We start from the raw sequence: 13621 nt of genomic DNA on the forward strand, positions 1-13621 counted from the left end.
AGTTGAGAAAGTAGGAACTGCATGATAAAGCGTTTCCAGTACATCAGTGGGATGAACCACGTTGCCTTAAAGTGTTCTCAGTAAAAATCTAAATCTACAGAAGATCGCTTCAGACTACTTTATGATCCCATCCCGTATCGTGCTTTTAAGTGCTTATTGGGCGTAATGACGCCTAAATTGGTAAGTATAAAATAAAATCTTAACATTTTGACCTATAACTACGTGTGACTGTCGTACAGGTAAGATATTTGGGTCTAAACTTAATAGTGACTTCCAAATGTTTCGGACAGTATTTTAACTATCAAAGTTAGAATTAAAGTTAAAATAGAGTATATAATCTGTTATCGCCATAACATATCAAAAGTCATCGATTATTTTAATAACTTTGAGACGGTCCTCCTGACTCCCTGTCAGCTAGTATCTCAAAATTACGAGGTTTTTGTGACCCATGAAAGCACCGTAAGTCCTATGGCTCGCGGTAGCGAAACTAGCGGATTAGCTAAAGAAGGAAACGTCCGGAGTCATCGGGAGATTGTTCCTAAAATCAAGGTAAGACCGAGAGACACGTGTTACGAAGAAAAATAATTGTGATTTCAGTGTGTAATTAAGAAAATAGTGGGCCCGTGTAAGCTTAAAACTGTTTGGCGAATATTTACGAGTTTTCTCTGGAAGATAAACGAGCTCGGTTTGGGCTAATGCTAACTTAGCTCATGTTTATGAAGCTGGCAGGTTTCAGCACGAGACCTACTTTATAAATAGTCTAATTGGATTGCGTTTATCCTCTCTCTTTCACTGTCACGAGAAAACTACAGCTACTGCAAAATGTATTATCTAACTGGCTGTCAGATCGTCGGAGGATCTTGACAGTCATGGTGTTTACAGGCCTTTAAAACTACTGTTCATCATCACTGTATACAGATAATGTTTCTCTAGATCCTAAATACAGAATAGGAGATGTACACAATAGCAAGGCATTGTTTTATCTTCCTGGCACTGTTTACTATGACTTTGTTTGTATTTAAAGCTGACTTATTCCAGTCTACTTCCTTGTCTCTCCATCTGTGCTCATGTGTTGGTTTTTCATACGGCTGGATGCTTCATCACAAACCTCTGACCTTCTCTTTTGTTTGTTGACACACTTTTCTAAGTCATGTATGGTGTAGATGTTCTATTTTTGACATAAGCTCCTTTGTATCCGACCTATGACATCTGGGGTGCCTTTCAGTCTGGATCATAATGCTCCATTTAACAACGGATTATTATTTTTTTTCAAAAAGGTTTTATAATATTTATGAGGAGTTACAGATAAGGCAAATAGTAGTATTCTTTCTGTTAACTGCAATTCATCAGCAAAGTTGTAATCAACTTAAAATACGAGGTTGGTGTGCTTTATTTTATAGTCAGTCACTCTGTAAGAAGAAGAATCTCTCTAAATGTTGCTGTTTTTATGTTTACCTCTGGATCAGTTCTGTTTTGCCTAACCCTTCATGGATCTCAGTTTTGTGTTTCATCAAAGTATTGTTCTTGATGGGTTACTTTGGTGTTCTTATCATTGACATTTGCTCCTCTCAGGCAAGCCGCTGACATGACGACTCTGGATGACAAGATTTTGGGGGAGAAGCTGCAGTACTACTACAGCAGCAGTGAGGATGAGGGCAGTGAAAACGAGGATGAGGAAGGGGAGCGCAAGACCATCAGGGACGCTGACGTCAACGAGCCTGAGATAGATTACAGCGCAGATGGAAGCGCTGTCAACACAGGTACTGATAGAAGAAATGATCTTTGTTGAAGACCACAGTGCACCCGTTTGTACACTTATGCAGAGAAGGTAACGAGAAGACGAGTCCTTATGAAACCATCTGTTTCCCTCAGGGCCAAAGGGCGTTATTAATGACTGGAGGAAGTACAAGCAGCTGGAGGTGGAGCAGAAACAGGAGCAGAAGAAAGAGATGGAAAGACTAATCAAGAAGCTGTCGATGACCTGCCGCTCTGACCTCGACCTGGAGAAGGACAAAGAGAAACAGAAAGAACTGCAGGACAAAATCCAAGGCAAAGTAAGCAGGATGGAAAACATATTACACTCTCTGTACATGTGAGGAACTTCTTCTTCCTCACACCATCCTAACACGCGCATGTGTGGCTGACTAACACAGTGGCACACTTGCTAATTGAACACTTGCTGTGGGAAAAGGCTAAAAACAGACACGATGTTTAATAAAGACAATCTGATTAACAAAGTAGAATACTGTCGCCTTGGTCCTATTTTAATACGCAGTCAAAGTGTGAATGAGGTCCACTTGATTTCACTCAGCCTTAATGCATCACACTAATAACACATTTCTTATAATCACACCCTAAAGTCCAGATCAATGAAATAGATAAATACTTCATTGATCCCGAGGGAAATTCAAGAACACGGATGATGATCTCAGATTGTAAAAGAAGACCAATTTTTAGAGCGAAATTTAGATTTCATGTGCATCACACGCTGTGCTCCATTGATTTGTTACATGCCTTGGAGCAGTAACTTCCTTCTAAGGACAACACGACCTGTCCTGGTCAGACAATAATTCAGCCTAAAAACTTGTCCAAAGAAAGAAGAAGAAGGAAAGGAAAAAAAGAGAAGAACATTTCCACAGAAGTTTAGTTGTCGATTAAATTTCACACTGCAAACATTAAATTGTGAGCTATCTTGTAACCTAAACCTCAAAAATATCTAAAATGAACTGGTGTTTTTGTCTCTCTCTCTCTCTGCCTCCCTCCCTCACAGATGACCATGCAGGAGTACAACATGCTGCAGGAAGATCAGGGTGACGAAGACTTCCTGCAGCATTACCGTATGCAGCGCATCGAAGAGATGCGACGCCAGCTGTGCCGTGGCAAACGCTTTGCCCAGGTCTACGAGCTGAGCAGCGGAGAAGACTTCCTGGAGGCTTTGGACAAGGAGGACAAAAGCACACTGGTCGTGATCCACATCTACGAGCCGGAGGTGGCCGGCTGCGAGGCCATGAGGGGAAGCCTCATGTGTCTGGCTCAGGAATACCCGCTGGTCAAGTTCTGCAGCGTTCGCAGCTCGGCCATCAGCACCAGCACGCTGTTCAGAGACAGCGCTCTGCCCGCCCTGCTGGTTTACAAAGGAGGGGACTTGATTGGTAACTTTGTGCGGGTCACGGACCAGCTCGGGGAGGATTTCTTTGCTGTGGACCTGGAGGCCCTGCTGCAGGAGTACGGTCTGCTGCCAGATAAAGCCCCCATGGTCCAGAAGACCATTCGCAATGGAGCTATCGTGCAGAACACTGTCAGCGACGAGGACTCAGACCTCGACATAGACTAAAGCCATTACATCCTGAATGCTGTATATGCTTGGATAATTTGTGTACACAGTCTGCATGGACTATAGATCACCTTCATGTATGTGGATCGCTTTAAAGATACTGCTGACACGCGACAACGTAAACGCACAGTCAGCATATTGAATATGCAAATGAATGATCATGATATCAGTCCATAGTAGATTTGAGTTCTATTTAATCAGAATAGTCGAGCTGTTGTGAAAATCAAGGACCCGTTGTCATGCCCTGGTAGAATGATGTCGATGTTAGCTTACATGTTTTATGTTTGAAACTTCTTGAACTTATTTATTCATGGTGTGAAAACACATTCCTCTTTTGTGTCATTGTGCATCTTTACTGTATCAAATGTGTTCTGCTTTGTAGGATTAAAAATGTTTCACTTTTAACTGACTTAAAGCAAGTTTTTAACTTTTCTATGTGCTGTAACATTTCAGATACTGAAAAATAAACGCTTGGACTCACTGTTGTGTTTTCTATCGATCAGAGTTTAAAAGATGAAAGCTTGAAGTTGCACCACTCAATGTCTTTCACTGAACGCTGGGTGTTATGACGGAGAAACTCCAAAGGAGCAACAAGCAGCAAAATACTGATAAGTATCATCTTGCTCCCTCAGCTGCACAGAAAACGTCAACACAAACTAAAGATCAAATCGTTTCCAGTAGAATTTTCAGGAGGGAAAAGATCAGGCGGGCCTCATGGTGAACAGAATTTACAATCTAAATGAAGTGAAAGAAGTTGGAATGAGATCAACACAAAGATGAGGCAGAGTTGATTATCGCTCCGCTCTTTGCAGCAGGACAAGAACGACACTTTCCATTGGTGCTGAAGTTGCTCTGCGTGTGCTGTTAATATGGAAACCGAACACATCAACAAGCTTCTTGAGATTAACAATTGTTCATGTGTGTTTCATTATGAACTTTTCATTCAACTGGTCATAGTTTGGACAACAGAATTTGATTAAACCTCTATTTTACACACGTTTTATTTCACATATTTTCTACATATTTACAGCTCACAGCTTCAAGACTTGGTAAATGTTACACAAAAGCGTAAGTGGTCGTGCTCATGTTTATATTAAACATGTAAATGTATAGAAGCCAGAGTTACACATTTCACAATGTAACCAAATGTGGTTATTTCATTAGTTTCCTTTTTCATTACTACCATAGTAACAAAATTGGTTCCTGAGTATACGTATTCACGAGTAACTTTCTTTTGTGGCCACCTGGCCACATGAAGCATGCTCTGACTTCATCAGGTTTAGACTCCTCAGTGCTGCACGTCTGCATCCACAGGCTCTATTCCAGTTCACTAAACTCCCCAGATGTGATTAGCACTGCACAAATTGCAGATAGGTCAACTCATCCAATCCTGTCCACTCAATATTCACTCCGAACAGGAAGAGCCCGGGCTGCAGCTGAACTCTGCAACCACATCAAACCCCACTACACCACGACTCTGAATGACAAAGTGCAGTTTGCGACAGCAGCTAAAGATCTCTGCAGCTCTTCACCAGGCTAATGTATCCTACAGACAGCCGATGAGCAGCAGCAGGGTGAGGCAGGGTAACATCAGCAGCAGCTTGGCTGTCTCATCATGGAGGGGAGCAGCTGAGCCGTGCAGGTCGTATTCACAGAAAGCATGCTCCAAAAGGAGATGAGTTTCTGCACTGATGCCTGCAACAACAACAAAAAAAGAAAGAAAATCATATCGTCAATTCATGTCATGCGATTATTATTTAACCCCCTTGCTGTGTGTGCAACACATTTGAACAAAGCTAAAAGGCGTCTTTGCAGCAAACTGGATTGATCAAACCGTTGATTATCCCTCTGGTATTTCTGCAGCCTACTTCCTCAACGAATCAATGCTAGCGGATGCAATGTTGCTGTTGTGTCACAAACTTGCAATCCAATGAATTTGCTTTCTGACCTCGAAGATCAAAACAAGTTGTAGTCCCGTTGGCAGAATACTCACCATGTTGTGACCACTCTTCCCACAAATGCTGAATGTCTTCATCATGATGCTCTCGATGTTCATGATGATCCTGGTCTGAAGTAAACACACAGATCAACCATGTCAAGATCACCATCCTTTGAAACCTACAATTTATTACACATTATAATATAGAACATTATATTTTATTGTGTTTTAAAACTGCACTTTCACTTTGTATTTACATTCTTCTATATCTTTATTTACGAGTCCAGATCTATCTATATTTTATACACAATTATACTTTCATACCATACGGTTCTATGAGATGTTAAAACAGATTATCTTCTTATACTTCACTTCTACATAATCATTTGTCAATAATATAAAAGGAAATTGCCAAGGTACAGAAATACAAATTGACTGCAAATATCTTGATAAGAATAAATATATAAAGAGTAAGGTCCTTTATCTGCTTTTTGTGTCTTGAGATAACACTTGTTATGAATTGATGCAATACAAATAAAGATTGATTTATCTTCTTTGTGATAGTTAGTCAGGACATGTAAAAGTAAAATCTGTGTCTTAAACTCACTATCTTATCCCCCAGTGGACAAGGATCAGTTACTCTGTTAATCAGTTTACTTTTACTAAGTGTTGATGTTTCCATCAGTGTGGTTTACTTTTGATGTACTGTATTAGTTCATGGGATAATATTCATACCTCCGGGAGATATTCCGATTTTCACTTTAGGGGTAACATTTCCATGTATGTGAAGGCAGATTGAGATCAAACAACAAAAAAAGAAGATACCACATGATCACATGACTGACTGAAGGCAGCACTAAAAGGATTAAGAGAAAAGACACTAACAGGAAATGAGAGGTAGGGACAGCAATGAAAACAGCTGTTGTGACCTCAGGGCTCGGACATTGAAAAACCAGATGTTTCATAACACTAATCTGCTTTATATCAGTCATCCCACACTGCAGCGAGGGAAGAAAATATACATCCTGCTTCTGGAGATTCAATTCTGTGCAAACAGACAGTAATGTCCTGGTGTGCTTTTTCATTTGAATTCAAAGGTTTATCCACAAACACAAAGCAACTTGTGATGTGAAACTCAACGTAGCATCACATTAAAGCAGTGCTGACAGAATACTGTGCAATTCATAAACAAGAGAATAAGAGTCAATGATATTTTTCAATGTCATGAGTGTCATTATACAGGATATTTCCATTTGATCTATCTATTTCAACTGTCAATTATTTTATGTAGAAAAAAAGAAGTGTTATTGAATCTAGATGATTCAAACCACAGAGTAACTGTTTTTAATGCTGAACTCATGTATCCTGATATTTTGGACCTTCACATTTCAGAACTGGTCATTTTTAGCTTTAGCTAACTTTTAAATGTTTTGTATTGACTCATATTTGTATTTATAAAAGAGGTAAAGAGGACTGTGGAGTACCATTGGAGTGATGCAATAGCATCCGTTTGAGTTCCCTGAGGGCCTGGGTGAGGTTCTCCAGCTGGTCATGAAGGTGGATGTTCTCCTCTATCAGAGCATGGATTGTATCCTGGAGTTCAAAGCTTCTGCTCTGCAGCACCAGCAGCACCAGGGGCGCAAAGAAAAGTCCCCTCATAGTCAATCAGCAAACAGTCTCGATCACATCCTCACATAGTAGGCAATGATTCCTCTCATAGGTAAACGTCCCGATCCTGTGTGCTACCCTGCAGAAATGATTGCTGCAGAATACGTTATCAGCTTAAAGTCAAGGGGAGGTGACAATAGTGTATTTCTTTCCAAAGCCACGAGTGGAAAGCTGCCAGTGGGCTGTTTTAAAATCCATCCGATGTTTCCACATCAGTGGACACTGGATGAAGCAACACAGACCCAGTTTGCTCTGGGGAACCTTGTTATAACTAAAAGCATATTTTTTAAACAGAAAAATCTAGAATTTTAAGGATTCAGGATTTATGTTGAACAAACAAAAAAAAACGGAAGAATATTTGGATTTAATTTTTTTTTTCTTATTTGGTGCAAAGATAGGAGAAAACAAAAACACTTCCTCCTGGTGTAAAACATTTTGTAGAACATTTCCTAAGAGTGATACACAGCAGGCACATCAGAATAGAAACCAAGCGTTTCCAAATGCTGCAGCATCAAAATACCTCCTGGGCCTGAAGGAGTTTAAGGGCAGAAACAAAATAAATCCAAGCGTTGCTTTTAAGCTTCCTGAATTATTTTCTACATTTCAGTTTTACTTTCATACTTCCACTCCAGAGTTTGGTTGATCCTGAAATCTTTAAACCAAAAGCACAGCCAGCGTCATTGCAAATAGGTCAAACTAAGAGCACATTTAGTGACCCATTTCTTCCAACAGCCGACCACTTTCAGACTGTGGGATTTTCAATACCCGTCTGACAAACTACTGCGTCATTAAATAAAATGTACGTGTAATTCTGTCAGTTTAATTAGCCATATAACTAAACCAGAACTTTTCATCTTTCCTGTGAGGGAATTGAGGCTGGAAGAAAGTCTCTGCTTGTATACCTCATTTCCCCAACTGTAACACAATATAAAAAAAACCCTTACATTTCATTTATTACCTCCAGTTCATCATTCATTGCTCAAATTGAGGCTGATTTTAAACTGTGAATATCTGTTCACAATCTGCACACATTAAAAAAAATGACTGACAATCAACGCTTGCAACAAACTGGTTTAAATGAAGGATTTCTGTCAGACGACTAAAACCTTTACATGCGACCCACGGGAGAGTTACGACTCAGGAGAATGTGCCACTTTTTTTTTTCCAAACAAGAAGCTTTTATTTTCGTATCATGTGTATCAATTTATGCGGTCTTGGCGGCCCTGGTGCGCTTCTTTTTGACCACAACAGGCTTCTGGCTCTTCAGAATGGCGCTGGCACGACGCAGGGCAGCCTGGGGGAAAAAAAGAAAAAAAGAAAACAAGTTAGGACTCAAAATGATTGTCTTGAAAGCTGTGAAATACAAACTACAAATAAAACACTGCCATGTGCTATTGTTTGCGCTGTATGATGTCAGACGGAGCTCACCATGCGCAGGTCCTTCCTGTACTTGTTCTTGCCGATGATGTGCCTCAGGCTGTTGAGTGTGGCGCGAGAGTTCTTGTTGATGGTGATCTTCTCGAAGGAGGAGGCAGGTTTGTTCTGACCTGTGGAACAACAACAAACATTCTAATCCGACAGTAGCTTGAACGATTTGAAAAGAACCTGACACTGCAATAAATCTTTCCATAGCCATCTGAAGTGCAGAGCTCATCAGCACCAGGACTAGCAGACATTATTATTCTATCCTTACAGTTCTGTGCACGATCACAAAAAATCTAAGTGATCAGGACAAAGGTCAACCTCTGACATCAAGACAATTTCTACACTTTATGAAAATCAGAGCACAGGGAACTCTACGTAACTCTCACTGGAGGTACTTCAACCATGAATAATAAAAAAAGCATAAAAAAATGTTATTCATAGATTGTTTTTTCTTTGGATAGTGTTTTGACCATTAATTAATCCAAAGTTCTTTTGTAAATAACTTCTCAACACCACCGTAATTCAAAAGAATTCACACATCACAAACTTCAGAATTTGCACACAACAGTAGAAGTAGTAGTTTGACACAGGAAATAACTAATTACCTGCACGCTTTTTCAGCACAACAACAACTCCCTTGCCATCAGCCGCCGGCTGCACACCTACAGTCTTCTTGTGCACCAAACCATTGAAGCGGAAAGAGTTCCTGGACTTCAGGTTGTTGGGCTCCTGTCAAAGAAAAGACACTGACTTTATAAACCTACACAAGTAATAGAAATTAGGATCCTGTTTATTTTGCATCGAGTCCATTGACGTTAGATCTTGGTAGGCAAGAGGAGCCATTATAAGTACTGCTACAGTTAATTAGAAATAAAATGTGTATTTTTGCAGTATGAATGTAGAAAACAGTGCAGAATGAGTCAGTCAATCTGCAGCAGCAAGACATTAAAATGACCTATTATAAATATTGAATGTTTTACAAAATCTTTCAGTGGCAGTTTCAGGTTTATTTACATTACATATTTTTATGATGTAGTACATTCAATAATCCTTTTTTAAGAGTTTGTATACTACTGTTTTACTGAACCCTTCTCCTTGTACACTGTTTTTATTCAAATCTATTCTAGATTGTATTATTCTGTACATTAAAATCACTTTTTATTGTTTACATTATATTCTATTTGACCCTATATATTTGTATTACTAAATTCAGTGTTTATTGTTATTGCATGGACTTGGGGAACAGTTATTACATTTCACTCATCTATATGATGATGTGACAAACAAAACATCTTGAATCTTTTACGGCTGAGCACATTTAACTTCATGTATTATACACACTCAAATGCTACTTCAACCAGTCAATAGGCTTTAAGTTGTCCTAAATAAAAGGACTGGCTCACATTAAGACCAGTAGAGTACTCACAGTACTGTAGGTCTGTCCGTTCCTCTTGATGAGGAAGCTGGAGTTGTTCCTGATGACCATCCACTGCAAATGGGACGACATGATGAACCTGGAACCAAAACACAGCCAAGTATTACTGACAGAAAGTACCAGGCTGAGTAAAGGCAGCCATGAAGTCACAGACACATTTTTCGACTGGCAGGAGTCACAAACGTCTAATTTCGACAAACCTCATGTTATGTTTTTAATTCAGTCAGCCTGAGAGGAACAAATAATCATATATATATATATATATATATATATACACATGTATATATATATCCTTAACAAACAGGTAAAACACAGGTGTTGTCACAATGCTAAAGTTAGCTCTTCGGCTATGCTGCAGCATGAGGCCTAGCTTGGTCAACGTGCTCACAAATGTATCTCTCAATTTGAACAATATTCAGTGACTTTAAATGTCACATATGTACTCATAATAATCAACACAGCAACAGTGTCTTACTTTTGGCGACCTAACACGAGTATAAAGAAGAAAAAAATACAATTTAAAGACCGGCTAAAAACTGCCGAAGCGACCACGTTACCTTTTAGCGGAGGAAAAGGAAAGGAGAGGGCGGAAACCGCTTTACGGAGCCTCCGTCACAGATCACTCCGCCCTCATAACGACTTTTGTATTTAAAGAGGAAACTTTTTAGCTTTCGTTTTGACACCATAAACGCCAACAAGACTCGTTTAAATTATTTCAAATGTAGTTTCATTGATCACGGCTCTCTATATATTGTGTTGAATATTATTTTTGAAGAACTACTTAACGGTAAGGCAGAGCGGAAGAACATGTTGACGCCGCTGTCTGCACGAGAGTGACGTGATCAATGCGCGCCTCGTGTTTACAGGCAGCCGTCAAAAAAAATAAATGTAGGTGTTTATTTAAATTTAACATGAGTGCTTGTGGGGGACAAGCACGGAGTCTATAAGACAATCAGTGTACCGAAAACCTTATTCTTTAAGGACTTATTTAATTATTTATAATTATGCATTTTGTACATTATTATGTGAACTCTGCTAAAATCTCATCAGGTTCAAGTCATTTATAAAACTGTCGACCATGCAGTTAAAGTGTCGTAACAACGTTCATGTACATTGAGAAGTCAAAATGGAAGAAAAAGAAGATCTGGAGACACTTGGTGAACAACTGTATTCTCTGATTTACCCCAAACACAAAGAAAATGCTGGAAAACTCACAGGTGAGGTGATCTTTTATAAAAGAAAATAGTAATTTTGTAAAATTGTAAAATCCCACGGAAAGCTTTAAATATCTCAGTCTGTGCTGCAGGTATGTTGCTGGAGCTGCCTCGTCCTGTCTTGAGTCTGATGCTGCAGGATGAATCCACGCTGACAGAGGCGCTGGAGAAAGCTCTCAGAGCCCTGCAGCTTGCACATGACTCAAGGTACAGCAAGGGTTTCCACACCTGACTTATAACCCTGATTCTACCAAATACCCTGATTGTAAAGCACTTATGGATTGTGGTAGATTACTCCTCATTTATTAAACGGTAGCACACAGTTCAGAAAAGTGAGGTAGTATGTTGAGAAGTCCAGCCCAGTGTTATTGGAAAACTAGTTGATGTTTGTGTATGTGTAAATGGAAAAACTACAGAATACGTCAGAATTCAGAACTCTTAAAGATTGTGAGTATGTCTGCACCTCTTTGCAGCAACATCACATGTAAAGATGAGGATGATGTATCCGTGTCCTCGGACTCTTTGGGGGAGCAGCTGTTTGAGCTGGTCGATGTTTACAAAACGGGCCACTCACAGAAAATCACAGGTAAGTAACCTCCAAACACTCCTAATTATGAAGCAGTCAAATAAATACTGTATGTTCTATATAAATCTGTGTATAAAATGTATGGCACTACTGATGGCGAGTTTGTGTCCTTTTCAAGAGCATGTGCTGTTAACAGTTGTTTGCCAAGTTCAAATTCATTTCTTACTAATGTGCATTTCTTTCTATTGGTTAAATACTGTTTATTGACAGCTTTAAAAGGACACAAGTCACCAAAAAGGATAATAATCATAATAATATTAAATCCCACCATGTTGCAATCCTCTGACACCACAGTAAGCTTGAGATTTAAGGTCATGGATGCAATTGCTTCTTATATTTGAAGGATTTCATGAATTTAGCAGAAACGTTTCTGCCCCCCTCTTGTTATTTGTTTAATTACTTTGATGATCTCTTAACCTTTCCCCGAAGACCATCGTCAGATCACAATTTTAAACTGGGAAATACTGTAACTTACAACCTAGCAGACTGCAAAATAAATTACATTCCCACAATTGTAACCTGTTCTTTTTCGCAATGGTTGTTTTTTTTTTTTTTTTTTGCTTATAATCATTTTAGCATTGAGCTCAGAGCATTGCTGTGCAAAGTCCAGTCACATACTGCTCCCAGCATGGCTGTGGATTATTGTTAAAAAACCTCAAAAAACAGTTATCTGCAAATAAGTTTTATGAACCTAACTAAACTGGTGTGACTCATTACATGTACTTTTCTGTTGATCATCAGGAATGCTTTTGGAGCAGCATAAAGAGGCTGTATTGAACCTACTCTCAGATCCAAAGCTGCTGGAGGAGCATGTGAACTCTGCCCTGAAAATCCTTCAGGAGTAAGTGTTTGTAAAAGATACCTTTGTTTGCACACATAGGGAGTCGTTCTCCATGTGCATCTACCTTACAGGTCACTTGTAATTCAAATACATAAAGGAACAAATGTACCCATTACCAAAATGACATTCCTGCTTCTTCCCTTTAGGCAGAATGTGGAGGAGACAGACATAAGTGACTTGTCCGACACCGATGACACAGAAAAGTTAGGAGAGAAGCTCTTCTCACTGGTGGAAGAGCTGGATCCTCTACATGCAAATGATATTACAGGTGTCTATTTGGGAATTTTCTGCAAATGTCTTCCATCTTTCCCACTCTATGGTCTTGGCTTTTAAGATGTAGTTAAGGACTTTATGTATATACAGCTCATATGTATAATGTAGATTATATAGTGGTTCTAATCTATGCATTTATGCAGGTATGCTTCTGGAGATGGACCCAGCTGCTCTCCAACAGCTGCTCAGTGACAACACGATGCTAAGGGTTGCTGTTCAGAAAGCTCAAGCAGCACTGGACACGTAGGACATGGACTGTCTCTGCTTGCTCAGAATGACTTTTTACACAGAGACTAACATATTAATACATTCATTTGCTGAATTAAATAAAATTGCTGGTGAAGGTTGACACATCATTCCAGGACAGCTGTTGTGTAACAAGCTGCATTTGTTTTATACTGACTGCCTTCAGTCTACTTTTAAATTGACATCCTGTAAATGTACAAGAGTCAACCATCTCAAAGGAACTCGTCTATACTGTCTAATGAAAACATGTATTCAGCTGTTTTTCTGCTCATCAGATTAATTAATGCTTGTTGAAAATGTTTTTTTTTTTTCTTTCTGTGAAATGAGTTGCCAACAGTGTTCTCACATCCTTTAAATTGTGTTTTTGTACAGTACTTACCATGATGGATACTTTATTGATCCAGAGGGAAATTCAAGTGATGTTGAAATATATTTGCTAACAGAAAATATACAAGATAATATATAAACTATGATCACTTCATATTTAAGCCAGACTGAATACATTTGTCCAGACATTCATGTTCCTCCCAAGAGGAGACTCTGATTCTTTAACATGACTCATCCAACACTTCGGCTCTAACCTGCAAACTTTATCCATGTCTGATTTTTAATTCACGATTACAAAACACATGACTTACTCTATAATGAATAAAACCAATA

The 13621-nt window shown here is 39.2% G+C and overlaps 4 protein-coding genes across 5 annotated transcripts; 2 read left to right on the forward strand and 2 right to left on the reverse strand.

The window, feature by feature from the left end:
- Positions 1 to 442: 442 nt before the first annotated feature.
- Positions 443 to 3815, forward strand: pdcl (phosducin-like). The gene is made up of 4 exons (XM_079364218.1): positions 443 to 549; positions 1573 to 1760; positions 1873 to 2054; positions 2771 to 3815. Exons 2-4 carry the CDS (start codon positions 1586 to 1588, stop codon positions 3332 to 3334), a joined length of 921 nt encoding a protein of 306 aa, XP_079220344.1. The 5' UTR covers positions 443 to 549; positions 1573 to 1585; the 3' UTR covers positions 3335 to 3815.
- On the reverse strand, positions 3611 to 7065 carry LOC306836877 (uncharacterized protein). The gene is made up of 3 exons (XM_079364219.1): positions 6758 to 7065; positions 5328 to 5402; positions 3611 to 5029 (listed from the first exon to the last, which is right to left on the reverse strand). Exons 1-3 carry the CDS (start codon positions 6930 to 6932, stop codon positions 4881 to 4883), a joined length of 399 nt encoding a protein of 132 aa, XP_079220345.1. The 5' UTR covers positions 6933 to 7065; the 3' UTR covers positions 3611 to 4880.
- Positions 7066 to 8095: 1030 nt separating this feature from the next.
- rpl28 (ribosomal protein L28) lies at positions 8096 to 10446 on the reverse strand. 2 transcript variants are annotated; one of them, XM_079364442.1, is made up of 5 exons: positions 10359 to 10446; positions 9793 to 9880; positions 8972 to 9095; positions 8370 to 8488; positions 8096 to 8235 (listed from the first exon to the last, which is right to left on the reverse strand). In XM_079364442.1, the coding sequence occupies exons 2-5, from the start codon at positions 9871 to 9873 to the stop codon at positions 8146 to 8148; spliced, it is 414 nt and encodes a 137-aa protein (XP_079220568.1). In that variant the 5' UTR covers positions 9874 to 9880; positions 10359 to 10446; the 3' UTR covers positions 8096 to 8145. The 2 variants fall into 2 exon arrangements, with proteins under 2 accessions (XP_079220568.1, XP_079220567.1); XM_079364441.1 differs by having other exon boundaries at positions 10277 to 10359.
- A 110-nt stretch (positions 10447 to 10556) lies between these two features.
- Positions 10557 to 13428, forward strand: LOC306837011 (uncharacterized protein). Its single transcript, XM_079364440.1, has 6 exons — positions 10557 to 11018; positions 11108 to 11222; positions 11489 to 11601; positions 12343 to 12442; positions 12589 to 12710; positions 12859 to 13428. Exons 1-6 carry the CDS (start codon positions 10928 to 10930, stop codon positions 12960 to 12962), a joined length of 645 nt encoding a protein of 214 aa, XP_079220566.1. The 5' UTR covers positions 10557 to 10927; the 3' UTR covers positions 12963 to 13428.
- Positions 13429 to 13621: the final 193 nt, after the last annotated feature.

This window comes from Symphodus melops, assembly GCF_947650265.1.
Source record: "Symphodus melops genome assembly, chromosome: 16".
Lineage (NCBI taxonomy): Eukaryota > Metazoa > Chordata > Actinopteri > Labriformes > Labridae > Symphodus > Symphodus melops.

Bases quoted from the DNA above. Each gene is read 5' to 3' on its own strand.
- LOC306837011 (XM_079364440.1), top strand. From the start codon at position 10,928: ATGGAAGAAAAAGAAGATCTGGAGACACTTGGTGAACAACTGTATTCT. The intron at 11,223-11,488 runs GTACAGCAAGGG...ACCTCTTTGCAG, and splicing joins CAGCTTGCACATGACTCAAG to CAACATCACATGTAAAGATG. The intron at 12,443-12,588 runs GTAAGTGTTTGT...TCTTCCCTTTAG, and splicing joins GCCCTGAAAATCCTTCAGGA to GCAGAATGTGGAGGAGACAG.
- LOC306836877 (XM_079364219.1), bottom strand. From the start codon at position 6,932: ATGAGGGGACTTTTCTTTGCGCCCCTGGTGCTGCTGGTGCTGCAGAGC. The intron at 5,403-6,757 runs GTACTCCACAGT...TGTTTACTTCAG, and splicing joins GCTATTGCATCACTCCAATG to ACCAGGATCATCATGAACAT. The intron at 5,030-5,327 runs GTGAGTATTCTG...TTGTTGTTGCAG, and splicing joins GGAAGAGTGGTCACAACATG to GCATCAGTGCAGAAACTCAT.
- rpl28 (XM_079364442.1), bottom strand. From the start codon at position 9,873: ATGTCGTCCCATTTGCAGTGGATGGTCATCAGGAACAACTCCAGCTTC. The intron at 9,096-9,792 runs GTGAGTACTCTA...TTTCTTTGACAG, and splicing joins ACGGACAGACCTACAGTACT to GAGCCCAACAACCTGAAGTC. The intron at 8,489-8,971 runs GTAATTAGTTAT...GTTGTTCCACAG, and splicing joins TGTGCTGAAAAAGCGTGCAG to GTCAGAACAAACCTGCCTCC.
- pdcl (XM_079364218.1), top strand. From the start codon at position 1,586: ATGACGACTCTGGATGACAAGATTTTGGGGGAGAAGCTGCAGTACTAC. The intron at 1,761-1,872 runs GTACTGATAGAA...TGTTTCCCTCAG, and splicing joins TGGAAGCGCTGTCAACACAG to GGCCAAAGGGCGTTATTAAT. The intron at 2,055-2,770 runs GTAAGCAGGATG...CCTCCCTCACAG, and splicing joins AGGACAAAATCCAAGGCAAA to ATGACCATGCAGGAGTACAA.